Source organism: Schistocerca gregaria, chromosome 3, assembly GCF_023897955.1.
Source record: "Schistocerca gregaria isolate iqSchGreg1 chromosome 3, iqSchGreg1.2, whole genome shotgun sequence".
NCBI classification, from domain to species: Eukaryota; Metazoa; Arthropoda; class Insecta; order Orthoptera; family Acrididae; genus Schistocerca; species Schistocerca gregaria.
This window is the reverse complement of record NC_064922.1, coordinates 581,584,413-581,604,421: the sequence shown is the minus strand read 5'-3', so window position 1 is coordinate 581,604,421 and position 20,009 is coordinate 581,584,413. Positions and strand designations below refer to the sequence as shown.

The 20,009-nt window shown below is 37.0% G+C and overlaps 1 protein-coding gene across 1 annotated transcript in view; it reads right to left on the bottom strand.

The window, feature by feature from the left end:
- LOC126354568 (uncharacterized) overlaps nucleotides 1–20,009 on the bottom strand; it is a 1,114,027-nt gene that overhangs the window by 94,465 nt on the left and 999,553 nt on the right. The window contains exons 18-19 of the mRNA XM_050004313.1: nucleotides 16,290–16,596; nucleotides 13,935–14,042 (exon numbers count right to left, since the gene is read on the bottom strand). Of these exons, the coding sequence (XP_049860270.1) occupies nucleotides 13,935–14,042; nucleotides 16,290–16,596 (415 nt within the window). The remainder of the gene's footprint in view (nucleotides 1–13,934; nucleotides 14,043–16,289; nucleotides 16,597–20,009) is intronic.

Genomic DNA, 20,009 nt, shown 5'->3' with positions numbered 1-20,009 from the left:
TTCTATTAAATAAATTAGAAGCATTAGGAATAAGAGGGGTAGCTAATGACTGGTTTCGATCATACCTAACAGATAGGGTACAAAGAGTAGAGATAACACATACTTCAAATAGATCTAAACATTTAGTAAAATACTTATCAGAACCAAAACATATTAATATAGGGGTTCCACAAGGTAGCATATTAGGACCAATACTATTCCTGATATACATCAATGACTTTCCCAGTAGTGTTACTCATGGTGAGAAAATTCTCTTCGCTGATGACAGCAATATTATAGTCACTGAGAGAACAAGAGAACTCCTTACCGAGAAAGCAAATGAAACTCTCAAGGAAGTTTACGATTGGTCAATAAGCAACAAATTGACATTAAACATAAAGAAAACTAATGCCATGAACTTCAGTTTGAAGAGGAAAAATGACAATGTTAAATTAAATGTAGATGGCACCTCTATAGACTGTGTAACAAATGCAAAATTTCCAGGAATAAATATTGACTCTCAGCTGAAGTGGTGCGAACACACAAAGGTACTTGCAAACAGAATGTCATCAGCATGTTATGCCCTTAGAATTCTATCATCTGTGTGTAACATGCAGTGTCTTTTAGTTACATATTATTCATATGTACACTCAATTCTTAGCTATGGCATTCTTTTTTGGGGAACAAATCCACAAAATATGAACACAATTTTCAAACTCCAGAAAAGAGCCATAAGAATAATATCCAGAAATAGTAGTCGAGCTCATTGTAAAGATCTGTTCAAAACACTGGGAATTTTAACTGCTCCATGTGAACACATTTACCAGTCAGTTGTACACATCAAAAGTAACATTGGCAATTACTGCACAAACAGCTCTGTCCATGACCATGCAACAAGAGATAGACTCAACTTACATTTACCAAGAAAAAATAAACATAAAACTCAAAACAGCATTTTCTACCAAGGAATAAAACTGTACAATAAATTACCAAAAGAGATTAAAGAAATTTCAAAAATACACTTATTTAAGAAGGCAGCTAAAAAGTACCTGTTATGCAATACATTTTATACATTGAAGGATTACTTAGATAAAGCAGAGTAGGGGTTTGATAAAAAAAATGTTATACAAACAAATAATAATAATAATGATGATTATAAAACATCCAATATTCCACATAACACCTTCACTTTATTATTTTTCTTCTTTTTTCCTTTCTAGAGACACTCTCCCCTCAAGCTATGCATAGCACAATACTAACACCTCTTCCTCTTTCTGAGCTCAACATCTCACTCATTATGAAGGGATGCTGACTCAGTTTTTCAGGACAGCAAATGGGAACTTGCAGTACAGAAAATGGCCCAAGGATCACCTTTGTGTGTGTGTGTGTGTGTGTGTGTGTGTGTGTGTGTAGTGAGTGAAGTGTTATGAAACAATGTGTGTATAGTGTGTGCAGTGACTGATAGTGAAATATGAGTGAATAGTGTGGCATTACATTATTTAATGAGTTATTTGTAAATAAATTATTGTATACCAGGAGTAAAATCTAATGATTGTCTCTAACTAGAAGTCTGTAAATATATGTGTATACGAATTAGCTTATTGTAAATTGATCTAAGCTTGTAAATACTTTGACATGTCCTATATCCTTGTAAAAAGAGATCTACGGATGAATAAAACTACTACTACTACTACTACTACTACTACTACTACTACTACTACTAATTCGACTACATTCCATTATCCCCATTTTGCTTTTGTTGATGTTCATCTTATACCCTCCTTTCATGACACTGTCCATTCCGTTCAACTGCTCTTCCAAGTCCTTTGCTGTCTCTGACAGAATTACAATGTCATCTGCGAACCTCAAAGTTTTTATTTCTTCTCTCTGGATTTTAGTACCTGCTCCAAACTTTTCTTTTGTTTCCTTTACTGCTTGCTCAATATACAGATTGAATAACATTGAGGAGAGGCTACAACCCAACCACTGCTTCCCTTTCGTGCCCGTCGACTCTTATAACTGCCATCTGGTTCCTAGACAAATTGTAAATAGCCTTTCGCTCCCTGTATTTTACCCCTGCCACCTTCAGAATTTGAAAGAGAGTATTGCAGTCAACATTGTAAAAAGCTTTCTCTAAGTCTACAAATGCTAGAAACGTAGCTTTCCCTTTCCTTAATCTTTCTTCTAAGACAAGTCGTAAGGTCAGTATTGCCTCATGTGTTCCAACATTTCTATGGAATCCAAACTGATCTGCCCCGAGGTCGGCTTCTACCAGTTTTTCCATTCGTCTGTAAATAATTTACATTAGTATTTTACAGCTGTGACTTATTAAACTGATAGTTCGATAATTTTCACATCTGCCAACACCTGCTTTCTTTGGGATTGGAATTATTATATTTTTCTTGAAGACTGAGGGAATTTCGCCTGTCTCATACATCTTGCTCACCAGATGGTAGAAATTTTGTCAGGACTGGCTTTCCCAAGGCCATCAGTAGTTCTAATGGAATGTTGTCTACTCCCGGGGCCTATTTAGACTCAGGTCTTTCAGTGCTCTGTCAAACTCTTCACGCAGTATCGTATCTCCTATTTCATCTTCATCTACATCCTCTTCCATTTCCATAATATTGTCCTCAAGTACATCGCCTCTGTGTAGACCCTCTATATACTCCTCCCACCTTTCTGCTTTCCCCTCTTTGCTTAGAACAGGGTTTTCATCTGAGCTCTTGATATTGATACAAGTGGTTCTCTTTTCTCCAACGGTCTCTTTAATTTTCCTGTAGGCTGTATCTATCTTACCACTAGTGAGATAAGCCTCTACATCCTTACATTTGTCCTCTAGCCATGCCTGCTTAGCCATTTTGCACTTCCTGTCGATCTCATGTTTCAGACATTTGTACTCCTTTTTGCCTGCTTCTCTTAGTGAATTTTTGTATTATCTCCTTTCATGAATTAAATTTAGTATCTCTTCAGTTACCCAAGGATTTCTACTAGCCCTCCTCTTTTTACCTACTTGATCCTCTGCTGCCTTCACTACTTCATCCCTCAGAGCTACCCATTCGTCTTCTACTGTATTTCTTTCCCCCATTCCTGTCAATTGTTCCCTTATGCTGTCCCTGAAACTCTGTACAACCTCTGGTTTAGTCAGTTTATCCAGGTCCCATCGCCTTAAATTCCCACCTTTTTGCAATTTCTTCAGTTTTAATCTACAGTTCATAACCAATAGATTGTGGTCAGAGTCCAGATCTGACCCTGGAAATGTTCTACAATTTAAAACCTGGATCCTAAATCTCTGTCTTGCCATTATATAATCTATCTGATATCTTTTAGTATCTCCAGGATTCTTCCATGTATACAACCTTCTTTCATGATTCTTGAACCAAGTGTTAGCTATGATTAAGTTATGCTCTGTGCAAAATTCTAACAGACAGCTTCCTCTTTCATTTCTTAGCCCCAATCCATATTCACCTACCATGTTTCCTTCTCTCCCTTTTCCTACTGTCGAATTACAGTCACCCATGACTATTAAATTTTCATCTCCCTTCACTACCTGAATAATTTCTTTTGGGCAATTGAAAAATACTGTTATGCTGTATTCTAGTCTGTACAAAACCAGTAAATCAGAACTGTATAAAGAACTGTATGCTAAAGCTAAATACAAGTATAGGAAGGCAATATAGGTACACTGAAAACACTCACCGAAAATACCCTTGATCAGTACTCATTATGGTTCAAAGCCACCAGGTGTACCAGTATGAAATAAGCGTTTTTTTGTGAAAATGTAACACTAATTTTGAATTGAAAAGTAAAAACATTTTATTCAAAGCACTGACCATTGCTTTCTATACATTTCGGCTACCTTTCTGGCAATTTGTGGACACCATGCCAATAGAAATGTTTGTCTTTCAAAGCAAACCAGACACCAAATTTTCGACTTCTTCGTAGGAATTGAAGTGTTCCTCAGCCAATGCGTGTCCCATTGATGAAAACAAATGGTAGTCGAAAGATGCCAAGTCTGATGAATAAGACAGGTGGGGTAGCAGCTTCCAGCCAAGTGTTTTGATTGTATCCTGAACCAGTTTTGCTTTGTGTGCAGGTGCATTGTCATGTAAAAAAATTACTTTGCCATGTCTTCTGGCCCATTCTGGTCTTTGTTCGACCAATGCATAGTTCAAGTTGATCATTTGTTGTCTGTAGCAATCAGTATTCACTGTTTCACCAGATTTTAGAAGTTCATGATACGCCACACCTTTCTGATCCCACCAAACACAGAGCATTGTCTTCTTGCCGAATCGATCGGGTTTTGCAGTCGATGTTGATGGTTGTCCTGGAGTAACACATGATTTTTCCCGTTTAGGATTCTTAAAATAAATCCATTTTTCAGCGCCAGTAACAATTCGATGCAAAACTGATTTTCTTTCATGTCTTTGAAGCAAAATTTGACAAATGGTTTTTCGGTTTTCCATCTGTCTTTCATTCAATTCATGTGGCACCCATTTTCCACACTTTTGGATCCATCCCGCAGCTTTCAAACGGTCAGAAATTGATTGCTGTGCAACATTTGGCATTGTTGCCATTTGCTTCTGACTCAAAGTATCATCTTCATCCAATATTGCTTGCAATTTGGTGTCTTCGAACTTTTTTGGTGGTCTTCCATGTTCTTAATTTCTTACATCCAAATCATTATTTTTGAACCATTCAAACCATCTTTTGCATGTTGTTTCTGATAGAGCATGATCACCATATGCCTCGACAAGCATTCGATGCGACTCTGCAGCACTTTTTTCAAAAAGGAAAACAAAAGATTAATGCTTTCCACAAATCATCACTTTCTGGTACAAATTTCGACATTGTTAAAACGATGAAAACATATGATGATGTTTGTTCCATGACTTGATGTATACTAAATATCTTGGACAGATGTCATACCAACAAAACGAAAAAAATTAAGGCTCGTTCACAAAAAATGTTCCGTATCAACACATTTGTATCTTAATGCTCATTTCATACTGGTACACCTGGTAATGGCTTCTTACTAAATGAAAACAAAACCCAAACACTTTACTTTAGCCTCAAAGCGATTCCTAACTACCAATAATTAGAAACTGCAAAAATTTTTGGTGTTACTAGAGACAATAAACTGACATGGGAACCACACATTAAAAATATATTGGCTAGGCTTTCAAGAGTTATCTAGCTAGAAATTTAAAAAGACATGTTCCCAATGACTATGTGAGATGAGCATATTTTGCCTTCCTCCAAAGCATCATCTCTTATGGAATCTTAATGTGGGGTAGTATTGTCATGTAAATGACAAACTACTTTTACAGAAGAAAGTCATAAGAATAATAATGGATTCTGATAAAACAGAACATTGTAAACCTCTGTTTATTAAATTGCAGTGTCTTACAGTAATAAACTTATTCATCTACAATGTTTTATTGTACGTTAGAAAGAATGTCTCTAATTTTGTGTTGAGAAATTATATTCATAGATATTATACTAGAAACAAAACATCTGTAGACGTGCCATATCATAGATTATCAAAATCACAAAACTCCTACCTAGTTCTTGGACTAAGTATGTTTAACAGACTAAGTGCTGACTTTAAAGGTCTGCCTGTACATATTTTTAAAGCTAAATTATACAAGCTACTAATGAACAATCCGTTTTACACCACTGATGAATTTTTTGATGATGAAAATACTGTATTCTAACGTGTATCTATTTTGTGTAAACCAATTTACATCGATATAGTAGTTTATGTAGAAATATATGCTCTTGACTTTGTCTATTGATGTAATCAGACGAATGACATTTAAATCTCAGACATTATGTCTGGTTAAGAATGGAAAGTGACGCGGACTTTGATAAAGCGTGACTTCCTTTTAACTGTACGGTATATGTTACATTGCATTTAGGAACTTTCGGGTAAATGAACATGTATCAATAATTACAGATTTCTGTAGTTCTATATATATGTTTGGACGTGGCTGTATTGAGCTGATGTACTGGTGGATATTGTGTGGTATGACTCCTGTAGTTGATAGTATAATTGGTATAATGTCAACTTTATCCTGATGCCACATGTCCTTGACTTCCTCAGCCAGTTGGAAGTATTTTTCAATTTCTTCTCCGGTTTTCTTCTGTATATTTGTTGTATTGGGTATTAGTTGTGTTAATTTCTTCTTTTTATTGGTGAGTATGATGTCAGGTTTGTTATGTGGTGGTGTTTTATCTGTTATAATGGTTCTGTTCCAGTATAATTTGTATTCATCATTATCCAGTACATTTTGTGGTGCATACTTGTATGTGGGGACATGTTGTTTTATTAGTTTATGTTGTAAGGCAAGTTATTGATGTATTATTTTTGCTACATTGTCATGTCTTCTGGGGTATTCTGTATTTGCTAGTATTGTACATCCACTTGTGATGTGATCTACTGTTTCTATTTGTTGTTTGCAAAGTCTGCATTTATCTGTTGTAGTACTGGGATCGTTAATAATATGCTTGCTGTAATATCTCGTGTTTATTGTTTAATACTGTATTGCAATCATGAATCCTTCCATCTCACTGTATATATTGCCTTTTCTTAGCCATGTGTTGGAAGCGTCTTTATCGATGTGTGGCTGTGTTAGAAGATAGGGGTGCTTGCCATTTAGTGTTTTCTTTTTCCAATTTTCTTTCCTTGTATCTCTTGATGTCATGTGATCTAAAGGGTTGTAGAAGTGGACATGAAATTGCAAAGGTGTAGCCGATGTATTTACATGAGTGATTGCTTTGTGTATTTTACTAGTTTCTGCTCGTTCTAGAAAGAATTTTCTTAAATTGTCTACCGGTCCATCATGTAGGTTTTTTATGTCGATAAATCCCCTTCCTCCTTCCTTTCTGCTTAATGTGAATCTTTCTGTTGCTGAATGTATGTGATGTATTCTATATTTGTGGCAGTGTGATCGTGTAAGTGTATTGAGTGCTTCTAGTTCTGTGTTACTCCATTTCACTACTCCAAATGAATAGGTCAATATTGGTATAACATAAGTATTTATAGCTTTTGTCTTGTTTATTGCTGTCAATTCTGTTTTCAGTATTTTTGTTAGTCTTTGTCTATATTTTTCTTTTAGTTCTTCTTTAATATTTGTACTATCTATTCCTATATTTTGTCTGTATCCTAGATATTTATAGGTATCTGTTTTTCTGTCGCTTCTTTGCAGTCGCTGTGGTTATCCAATATGTAATCATCTTGTTTAGTGTGTTTTCCTTTGACTATGCTATTTTTCTTACATTTGTCTGTTCCAAAAGCCATATTTATATCATTGCTGAATACTTCTGTTATCTTTAGTAATTGGTTGAGTTGTTGCTGCCAGTAGTTTTAGATCATACATGTATAGCAAATGTGTGATTTTGTGTTGTTATGTTCCGGTAATATTATATCCATAATTTGTATTATTTAGCATGTTGGATAGTGGGTTCAGAGCAAGGCAGAACCAGAAAGAACTTAATGAGTCTCCTTGGTATATTCCATGCTTAATCTGTATTGGCTGTGATGTGATATTATTTGAATTTGTTTGGATATTAAGTGTGGTTTTCCAATTTTTCATTACCATGTTTACGAACTGTATCAATTTAGGATCTACTTTGTATATTTCCAATATTTGTAGTAACCATGAGTGGGGTACACTATCAAAAGCATTTTGGTAATCAATGTATGCGTAGTGTAGGGACCTTTGTTTAGTTTTAGCTTGATATGTCGCCTCTGCATCTATTATCAGCTGCTCTTTACATCCTCATGCTCCTTTTCTTGTTCTCCATTTATAATTTTGGTCTGTGTTGTATGTGTCATTAATTTCTGTGTAATGACTGAAGTTAATATTTTGTATATTGTTGGTAGGCATGTTATGGGGCAATATTTTGCTGGGTTTGCTGTGTCTGCTTGATCTTTAGGTTTCAGATAAGTTATTCCTTGTGTAAGCATATCAGGGACTGTGTATGGGTCTGCAATGTAACTGTTAAATAATTTATCTAAAAACAAAGATGATGTGACTTACCAAACAAAAGCGCTGGCAGGTTGATAGATACACAAACAAACACAAACATACACACAAAATTCAAGCTTTTGCAACCAACGGCTCCTTCATCAGGAAAGAGGGAAGGAGAGGGAAAGACGAAAGGATGTGGGTTTTAAGGGAGAGGGTAAGGAGTCATTCCAATCCTGGGAGCGGAAACACACACACACACACACACACACACACACACACACACACACACACACACACACACACACACACACATCCATCCGCATGTACACAGTCACAAGCAGACATTTGTAAACGCAAAGAGTTTGGGCAGAGATGTCAGTCGAGGCGGAAGCACAGAGGCAAAGATGTTGTTGAAAGACAGGTGAGGTATGAGCGGTGGCAACTTGAAATTAGCGGAGGTTAAGGCCTGGCGGATAATGAGAAGAGAGGATATACTGAAGGGCAAGTTCCCATCTCCGGAGTTCTGACAGATTGGTGTGGGAAGTATCCAGATAACCCAAACGGTGTAACACTGTACCAAGATGTGCTGGCTGTGCACCAAGGCATGTTTATCCACAGGGTGATCCTCATTACCAACAAACACTGTCTGCCTGTGTCCATTCATGCAAATGGACAGTTTGTTGCTGGTCATTCCCACATAGAAAGCTTCACAGTGTAGGCAGGTCAGATGGTAAATCACGTGGGTGCTTTCACACGTGGCTCTACCTTTGATTGTGTACACCTTCCGGGTTACAGGACTGGAGTAGGTGGTGGTGGGAGGGTGCATGGGACAGGTTTTACGCCGGGGGCGGTTACAAGGGTAGGAGCCAGAGGTTAGGGAAGGTGGTTAGGGGATTTCATAGGGATGAACTAAGAGGTTACGAAGGTTAGGTGGACGGCGGAAAGACACTCTTGGTGGAGAGGGGAGGATTTCATGAAGGATGGATCCATCTGTCCTGGTTATCTGGATACTTCCCACTAACACCAACCTGTCAGAGCTCCGGAGATGGGAACTTGCTCTTCAGTATATCCTCTCTTCTCGTTATCCGCCAGGCCTCAACCTCCGCTAATTTCAAGTTGCCGCCGCTCATACCTCACCTGTCTTTCAACAACATCTTTGCCTCTGTGCTTCTGCCTCGACTGACATCTCTGCCCAAACTCTTTGCGTTTACAAATGTCAGCTTGTGTGTGTGTGTGTGTGTGTGTGTGTGTGTGTGTGTGTGTGTGTGTGTGTGTGTGTGTGTGTGTGCGCGCGCGCGCACAAGTGTATACCTGTCCTTTTTTCCCCCCTAAGGTAAGTCTTTCCGCTCCCGGGATTGGAATGACTCCTTACCCTCTCCCTTAAAACCCACATCTTTTCGTCTTTCCCTCTCCTTCCCTCTTCCCTGATGAAGCAACCGATGGTTGCGAAAGCTTGAATTTTGTGTGTATGTTTGTGTATCTATCAACCTGCCAGCACTTTCGTTTGGTAAGTCACATCATGTTTGTTTTTAGATATATATTAAATAGTTTAGTTAGATGTGAATGTGTTGAGGTGAACTTCTTTAGCCAGAAATTTGCTATTTTATCTTTTCCAGGGGCTTTCCAATTGTGCATAGAATTAATTGCTCGGGTGACTTCAAGTTGCATAATTATCACTTCAGGCATTTGTGGTATCATCTTGTATGTGTCTGTTTCTGCTTGTATCCACCGTACATGTCTGTTATGTTGTACTGGGTTTGACCATATGTTGCTCCAGAAGTATTCCATGTCTGTTATGTTTGGTGGATTGTCTATTTTAATGTGTGTGTTATCTACTATCTGGTAAAAGTTCTTTTGGTTTGTGTTGAATGTTTGGTTTTGTTTCCTTCTATTTTAACTTTTTATGTATCTTCTAAGTTGTTTTGCCAATGTAATATTTTGTTATTTTTGTAATTATTGTAATTTCTGCTTCTTTTCATCTAATTGCTCTATCGCTAACCATTTTCATTTTTTGTCTGATATTTCATATCTTATAAATTGTGTTAGCTGTCCGATGTCTTTTCCCAGTTTTTCTATTCTGATCTGTAGCCTGTGTTGCCATGCTGGTTTTGTGGGTTTCTTCTGTGTGTTGCTTGGTTCTGATCTCTGCCTAGTGTGTGTATTTAGTGTAGTGAGTGCTCCTATACAAACCAGTAGTTGTAACTCTTCCACAGTTGTGTTTTCATTTATTTTGTTGGGTATAATTGTGTTGATAGTTGTTATTGTTGTTTCGACTTGTGGGTTATTTGGTGGTCTATGCAAGATTGATCTAATGTCTGTATTTGTGTCTTTGCATTCTATATGTGTCAGATGAAATTTTTCTTCTATATCTAACATGTGTGTCACTTCGTGTTCTATTTGAGCTTGTTCTGGTGACTGTCTTAAGATTTTGTATTCCTATGATTGTTTAATTGATGTGTGTTGTTCTTTGTTTGTTTGCTCTGTGATGTTTGAGTCCATTACTGTATTTTCTTCTTCTGAGTGCACATTATTTCATTCCAGTATTTATTGTACTTGTTGTTTGATGTTTTCTAATTCTGACTGGGGTATCCTGTTATTTTTTATTACTACACGGATATGATCAGCCAGTCGTTGTGTATACTTGTGATCTGTATCCAGTTGTATTGGTTCCTAAGTTTGTTGCTTGGTAGTAACAGAACATGAGGTGTCAGTTAACTTCATCTGACCATCTCATCCTCTGTCTTTGTGTATTATTATTATTATTATTATTATTATTATTTATTTCTTATCTCAGACGTTATGTCTGGTCAAAAGTGGGAAGTGACGCTAACCTTGATCAAGCGTGACTTCCTTTTAACTGTACGGTATAAGTTATATTGCATTTAGGAACTTTCGGGTAGTTGAACATGTATCAATAATTACAGATTTCGGTAGTTGTATATATACGTTTGGATGTAGCTGTATTGCATTGATGTACTGGTGGATATTGTGTGGTATGACTCCTGTAGTTGATAGTATAATTGGTATAATGTCAACTTTATCCTGATGCCACATATCCTTGACTTCCTCAACCAGTTGGATGTATTTTTCAATTTTTTCTCCTGTTTTCTTTTGTATATTTGTTGTACTGGGTATGGATATTTTGATTAGTTGTGTTAATTTCTTCTTTTTATTTGTGAGTATGATGTCAGGTTTTTTATGTGGTGTTGTTTTACCTGTTATAATGGTTCTGTTCCAGTATCATTTGTATTCGTCATTCTCCAGTACATTTAGTGGTGCATACTTGTATGTGGGTACATGTTATTTTATAAGTTTATGTTGTAAGGCAAGTTGTTGATGTATTATTTTTGCTACATTGTCATGTCTTCTGGGGTATTCTGAATTCGCTAGTGTTGTACATCCGCTTGTGATGTGATCTACTGTTTCTATTTGTTGTTTGCAAAGTCTGCATTTATCTGTTGTGGTATTGGGATCTTTAATGATATGCTTGCTGTAATATCTCGTGTTTATTGTTCGATCCTGTATTGCAATCATGAATCCTTCCGTCTCACTGTATATATTGCTTTTTCTTAGCCATGTGTTGGATGCGTCTTGATCGATGTGTGGCTGTGTTAGATTATTATTATTATTATTTTCAATTATTCCCATTTAAAGAGAGCGTTTGAACTTGAATTCCCTTTTCTTCATGTGTTGACCAGATTGTTTCTTTTGCTTCGCTGTCCATTTGCATCCTGCTCTCTTCTGTGTTGTGGTGTCAAATTTATGTTTTTAGATGCTGTTCCTGAATTCAGTTCTATTTTCTGCATTGTTTACTGTTATGTGTGCTTGTCTGACTTTAAGAATTTGCTTTGAAATTCTGTTTTCTTTCTTCTTTTCCTTATTGTATCCGTAATCTTGTCTGTGTATTTATATAATTCTGATGTTGGTCTCTTCTTCCAGATTCCTTGCTCTTGTAATTTTTCCTGAGAATTTTCCTTTCTTGTTTCTCTATTTCTTTGATTTTAGTTTTCCCACCTATTTGTGTTGTTTCAGATACATACAGTGCCTTCAGAAGTATGACAGTGTTTTCAGTGCCTCAATTTTGCATTAATGGATATAGACTTTTTGTTATAATAGTTCCACGTGAGTTTATAAGCTTTCTGTAGTTTTTTTATTCTTTCCTCATTTTCCTTTAGGTTGATTCCTGATGGCTGGATGATTTCTCCCAGGTACTTAAAATGTGGTACTTGTACGATTTTCCCATGGGTTGTCACAATACGCAATTTGTCTTTTGGCACTCTTTCTATGTACTGGGTTTTCTCATAGGAAATTTGCAGGCCAGTTCTTTGTGCAATTTCATGTAACTTTTCTACTGCGTTAGTGGCTTCTTTTCTATTATTTGTGAGGATTGCAAGGTCACCTTGCAAAAGCTAAACACTTCACATTGAATCTGTTATCTTTTCTAATGCCAATAAAATCATTATTATTATTATTATTACTGAAAAGGTGAAGGAAGTAACTATTAGTGTCAGTGGTGTTGAGAAAAAGGTGAAATCGTTAAAACTGAATTAAGCTCCATGGCCTGATTGAATCACTGTAAAGTTTTATACTGAATCTGTGGGCGAGTTAACTCTCATAATTATACTCCGTTGTAGATCCATCAAACATGAAACTGTGCTCAGTTCTCGGATAAAGGCAGAGGTAACACCCGTCTACAAGAGGGGTAGTGGAGGTGATCCAAGAAACTACCATCTGATATCCTTGGCATCAAGTTGTTGTAGCATCTTAGAATATCTTTTGAGCTCAAACATACTTAGGTATCTTGAACAGAATGAATCCACAGTGCCAAGCAGCATGGATTTTGAAAACATCGACCATGTAAAACCCACCTCGCACTTTCCTCACATGACATACCAAAAGCTTTGGATTAAAGCAGTCAGGTAGATGCTATATTTCTTGATTTCAAAACGCAATTGACTCAGTGCTGCACCTATGCTTATTGTCAAATATTGTCATATGGGGTATCAAATGAAATTTGTGACTGGACTGAAGACGTTTTAGTAGCGAGGACATAGCATGTTATCATACTGTATACGGAAGTAATATCTGAAAGAAGCTGCGTAAATATTCAGTCAGATCTTGGTAAGATTTCAACATGGTGCAGAGATTGGCAACTTGTTTTGAATGTTCAGAAATATAAAAAATTGCACTTAACAAAACAATAGATGTAGCATCATAAGACTATAATATCAATGAGTCACTGTTGGAATTGGCCAACTCATATAAATGCCTTGCTGTAAAACTGTACAGATATGAAATGCAATGATCACAAAGGTTCAGTCACGAATAACGCAGAGTTCAGTTTATTGGTAGAATACTAGGGAAGTGCAATCGGGATACTGAATGAATCAGAGAAGGGCAGCATGAATGATTTGAGGTTTGTTTAATCTTTGAGAGAGCACCACAGAGATACTGAAGAAACTGAAGTGGCAGACTCTTGAAGACAGACCTAAATTATCCCAAGGAAGTCTATTAACAAAGTTTCAAGAACCAACTTTAACTAATTACTCTAGGAATATATTACAACCCGCCATGCATCGCTCACAAAGGGATCATGAGGATAAGATTAGAGTAATTACTGCATACACAGAGAGGCATTCAAACAATCATTCCTCCCACACCCCATAAGCGAATGGAACAGGAAGAAATCCTAATAACTGGTATAATGTGACACATTCAGCTGAAACAAGAAATGCACACACCCCTTCTGCAGAAGCAGAGTTACACTCTAAATCCACAAATTCTTTAGAAGTTTTCAGTTAGCTGCTAGACAAATAATTTTTTTCCATGGCATATAATTGCATGCCAGAGGGAGGGATAAGTGTGCATTCTCAGTTTTTCTGATTTTCAGATTTCATAGTAATACCAGATTTATTTACTGTCATTTGTGTTTTCTGTCAATTTATCTCTCTTTGAAACTCCATCTTACCAGATATGACTTACCATTCTCATCATCGCCTCCTGGTGCTGACAAACTTCTCTTGAAAGAAAGATTAACTGGTGATTCCTTCTGCGGTGAAGTTGGGGTCGAAGAAGCATTCTTAACCTGTGCTGTAATTAAAATTACAGAAAATTAAATCACTAATGAGTCCTACCAACATATAACTGATCTACAGAATGAGATATATCTGCACTGAAGCTAAGATCCACAATCACACTTATATTCAGATGGCAGCCTGAGAGTGCACCATTTTGGACCTGGGATTCTTTGGTTCTAAAGAATTCCTGAGTTGTCTGTGTTAGAGTCTGTCTAAAAGTTAATGCCATTCTCTTAGCATCTCACAACAGTCACCTTCGTTAAACAGTTTCAAAAATGTGTGATTCTTTTTTTCAAGACAGGTGGTATAAACCACCTTAAATCAATGAAGCAAACTTAAAAGGAACACATTACATTAGAATACAATTCATCTGGAAAAGCTAACTGCCCAAAAACAGCACCTCATAGGATGAAATATTCTGATCGGGTTAAATAAATAAATACTGTGCGTTTTATTCAGACATGCAAGAGTTCTCTCTGCCTTCACATAAATACAGGATAGAAACAGTAGTGTTTATGCCACACAAGCAAGGAATTCTGTATTCAGTCACTGATGCCGTGAAAAGCAAGCGATATTCAGATAGTGACTTATACAGTATGCAGAGCACTGAAATGGATACTTAAATAAGCAAATGTAACTGCCGTGTTTCAACACAGAACAATACTTAAACACATATTTATATTAAACACCAACAAGAAGCAATGGAATAAACAATCGAAACAGATAACCAGTTTGAGAACAACAAAAAGACATATATACAAATAACACAAACAGATGGGGAAAATATTTTGAAAACTAGTAAAACTCAATAAAAATACATTTTAAAAGTATCCATTTATTGCTACAGTATTAGTTGTTCTCACACAAAAGGTGTTTACTTACAAGTGGACCATATACTGCATATTAGGCATAACTCCATTAGTGACAAATGCTGGATGTAACCGCATCAGCTGTCAATTACTGTGGACTGTGAAACCATGTGCCCTCCTACGGGGTACAGGTACAACATGGATTTTAGTGGTGCAGCTGTTTTACAAGAGCATTGTGCGATATCTACTGTATCTACTTCTTAAACAAGTAGAATTTAGATGTCCAATTGTATAATGCATACTTCAGTTCTCCAAAAATTAAAAACAGAAAGACCTCATTATATAACTGCAGAAAGCTGTTGCTTATTACAGTATACAGATTAAGTTTCTATGAGTCTATGTCTTATGTAAATGAGTGCCTCGACTCATAATGCATTCCTGCAGGTTCTTCTTCCTGATGTCACCTATGGAACAAGATGAATGAATGAATGATGTTTGCTGTCATGCAGTTCATGATAATAATCTCCCAACAATGCATTTCACACTGGAAAAACATGGTTCTAGCTGAGGAAAAAAAAATCTCAATGAAAGAAGATGTACATAACTAGGAAATACTGGAAAAATTTAAGGGAAATAAACCCAATATTGTTAACAGTATGAATTGGACTTAAACATAAATAAATAAGGGGGTTCCTGGTCTAGAATTACTTCCCTATCATTGTGACCTGCATTCAAATGAACTGATTTGGAACTTCACTAAACCCAAACAATAATGCCAAGAAATATCTACCATCTAGATGAAAACTTTTATGAAACTGACACACAACTGCATAAAATGAGTAGCTATAGAAGACTGGTCAAAGCTGTGCGCGCATTAACAATATTTTAAAAGTGCAGTTCCACTGTGTTCCTTTAATAGAGGAGAAACTGGAGGAGTTTATTATAAAACTGAACTTGAGAGTTGTGATGAAAAGAAAGACTGGAACACTAGTGTTGTCTAATCTAGCCGATCAGAAGAAAGTGCTATCAACTGACAAGAGTGTTTACTGGGCTACCGAGGCAGCTGACTAAATCTCAGTTTAAATACTACAGAATACACATCTGCATACAGTACTCTTTACATAACACTCTCCGTAAGTAATATGTTTGTCCTCAGAATCTGCAAGCATATGACATGTACACATTCATTTCCTCAGTGTTAATAACATTTTGAAACAGAGTGTACATCAATACCCCTCTCCTCCCCAATAGCAGTGATATAATTTGTCATAACACCAGCATCCTCACTGCTCATTGATAAAATCAATCCAGAGAAGCAACACTTTCATTCCATTAAAATATGAAATACACTATTTCTGCCCATATTTCATCATAGTCATTAAAGTTTGTACATTTTGCAATATTTCTCAAGCTAAATCAACAACAATTGTATGATTATTGTAAGTACCCACCAGCTTTACTGCGGAAGCGCAGAGCACGTGGCACCCGCCGCGCAGCCTTCTCGGAGGGAGAGCCACCTTGTAATTGTGGTGGTAGGCTAGGGTGGAGGGGCAGACTGTGAATCGCTTCTCCAGCACCACCACGCATTCGCATGCGGCCCGCGACAGAGAAGCAGTCTGCATCAGTAGGGCCAACTCTTTTGCGCCAGCCCTGAGTTGCAGCATCCAGCTTGCCCAGACGATCAGCCAGAATGCTTCCGGGGCTTGCAGTGGCTGAGCCCGTATCCCCATCAGGATGACGGTGGTGTGCTTGCAGCTCCTGCAACCAGCGATCACACGAAGCGCCGATCACCACCGCTGCTAGAAGCGCCAGCACGGCGCAGCCTACCAGGTACAACAGCATTGCCACTTGAGTGGCCTGCCTGCACCAACCAATTCTAATTGTCAATGTGTCTGTGTTACCTTTATTACTGACCCTGCACACTCGATGGTTCCTTCCATGTTTCAGTAATCCGTAAGAACTTACTGTAAATAAACTATAACATTTAGTGGTAGTGGTGGTAGCAATTCTATTGTTCAATTCCTACTGTGAAGCAATACCACAAATAGTTAGTTGGAAATTCTAAGAACAATGAGGCACTCTTAAAGTAGATTCCAACAGCCAGTAATACGGCAACAGTAATAAACTTTGGAATTGCCTCCACTCTGTCCGTTCAAACGGTGTAACATAACAGTGAGAAACTAGGATCGTATTATTAACCTTAAGAGATTTATCAACTGATACTGTCACAGAAGATAAAATACTGTTATTTTCCTTATTTATTAATATATGAAAGTACTCTGGTCCATTTTATCATATCAGATTACGAAAATTAGCAAGTAGTAATTGTCATTCAAATGTTATGACGGCAAAAGCTGCCACAAAAAATATGGTCAGTCAAAAAAATTTCTGTAATAATCGGAATTCGTAAAATCTTAAATAAATTAAAAACCATTAGCTAACCAAAAATTGTTATATGATTCCTTTGTTTCTCGGTTTGTTGGGCTACATTGCCAGGAAGTTCGATGTCTATATATAAAAATTTAAATCTGAGGTAAGGCAAGCATTTGTAGCAGAATTGAATGCATGGAAGAGAAGCAGATGGGTTATGAAGATATACAACAATAACATAGCTACGTTTTAAATAAATAATTTTTAAGTTTTAAATTCTTCTTTAAACTGAAGTGCTAAAAAATCATGTCATTAGAATATCACGAACAAAGAAAATCTTGAATTGTAGGAAATAGAGACTAGGGAAGTTACAACCTGAAGAAAGTGCGGAACGCGCAACACCTGTTTTGTAGATAACAGACTCACATAGTGGTGGTAGACTGGAGGTAAGCACAGAGATCATCATTGACACATTTTTAGTTGGCAGTTCATCAAAAAAGTTCTTTGACAACTGGAATGTACGATGATGAGATTTTTCGAAATTTTGTTTGGCTGTGTGCTATTCATTTTGGGGTAAATAATTATCGTTGCTTCGGTTGTTTCTGCGATAATTCACTGACACGAAAGTTGTTGCTCAAAAACTACTTGAAAAGTTACTGCCACGTTTTCTTAGTTTCGCAATACGTGTTCCTCGACATAATGCTGCAACTGACTTCAACCTAATTTCTTTCCCAATTCGGAGGAAAGATGAATTTAATAATAAGAAATGATGCACAAGCTTAAAGTGGACAAGTGTTTGTGAGGAAATGGCTGTGACATTTTCCATGGAATCATCTCTAACATTCGCCTCAAGCGATTTTTGAAAACCATGAAATTAGAAAGACTGCACAAGTATTAGAAGTGTGCTTTCAACACTGTCACGTTGCTCTGTTGTACAATTTTGGCTTGTCTTCCAACTACAATTATTATTTACTCTGTGTAGATGATGTAACGATAATATCTCACTGCGGCGTTCGAGTTATTGTTTTTACGTAACAATTTTGTTTTTCTGTTTCTACGATAAATTCTTATCGGTAAGCAACTGTTTATTCAGTTTAAAACTCCAAGTACGAGCTGTCTAAAGAAGATTGATCTATCATCATTGTAAAATATGATCTATGAGCAAAAATAAATCTCATCGGCAGTGAAAACGTTATCGCACACTATTATCTTGGTTACTTTCTTCCTTCTTTTAATCATACAGCCTTCATTTTTGCACTTTTTCCAGTATCAAGATCGCGTGTACGTACATACCGTTCTTGTTACCCACAATCAACACTTGCTATTTCTCGCTTTTATCGTCGCGACAAAGTTCCCGTAGCAAAAACTCTGATGTCGCAAAAAAAAAAAAAAAAAAAAAAAAAAAAAAAAAAAAAAAAAGTGATAGACCTTTTTCTTAACGAAGCCAAGTGGCATTCTGGCAACTAGCAGCTCAACAAAGATTTATTATAGAATGCGCGCGCAGTTTAATATTATAGTTAATTTTTATTTAAAGTTTAACGATGTTGTACAAGTATAAAACATTCCAAAGTCGTTAGTTACAGAGTAACCAAGCACCATAAGAGAACATAGAGAATTGTTTTTGGCAAATTTCATTTTTTTGCGCAAAAAAACGAGAACTGTGTTATTGACCTTATTAATTACTAGTAGTAGGATTATCATTCACAATGTAGTATTTTCTTTTCACATGTAGACATCTTAACTTCTCGTTAGTTGCGCGCACCCTCCCCCCCCCCCCCCCTTCCCCTCTTCCCTTCGCGCCTACTGTTTTACATGAAAGGCCTATTGCATTCGCCGCGATGCAGTAGAATAAGTCATCGAGTGCATGTCGAACAAAAAATTTATAACTTTTCTGCCCGTCTATAATTTATGTACTAGTGGCGTACAAATAAGGGTAGCGGTCAGTATGTGTCTTGCAAATGATGGAGCGGTCGACACTGTTCGAATATCAATAAGAAACAAGAACCACAAGAAGGTCAATGTAATGGGGTTTATGGAGCTATGTTGTATATCGGCAGCGACGAGCAACTGCATGTATGTGGGAACAACTTCCCATGCGTCACACGCTGAGTCGTCGCCAAGTGCCAAATTTAACCGACGCTCTGCCGAGCAGCTTGCTCCAGGTTTCTGCGGAAAGGTGTGCTAATGCGAATTGCGGAGATGGGCTACTCGAAAACTATCTTTTGACAGCTACTTCTGTACTTCTCAATGCTGGGCTGCGAATGGACTACACTACACACACCACAAAACGCTCATGTTTCGATGTATTCGATGCGTCGACTGGGCGTCCGGATTTTCTCTTTCGGTTTTTGTCTTGGTGACTGGAGTAAATTACTGTGCGCTATCGGCGATACACAGCACATACCGTACCATGTCACCTAAGAAAGTTAGTTCAGTTTGGAAGTTTAACATAATTTATGTGGCGAAATCGTAATGAGATCAATGTCTGTAAGATACAAAGTCTGCCGGAAATACGAGAAATATGATTTGACATATTTGCAAAGTTCACAGCGGTGCTTTTTTCTAAAACAAAATAACAAATCGAAAATGACAAAAGAACGAAGGTTTCCGTTTCAGATCCAGCTACTGTTTAAGTCCCAAGACAAATAAGACTACATCAAACTAATCTATCGGACTCCGGTGACGTCCCTATAAAACATTTGAACAGAAATCTTTTCTGCAACATACATCCGCTTACTCCGAATCCGACAAAGGCAAAGAAAACTCAACAATTTTTTGTTATAAATGATTTGTAAAGACAA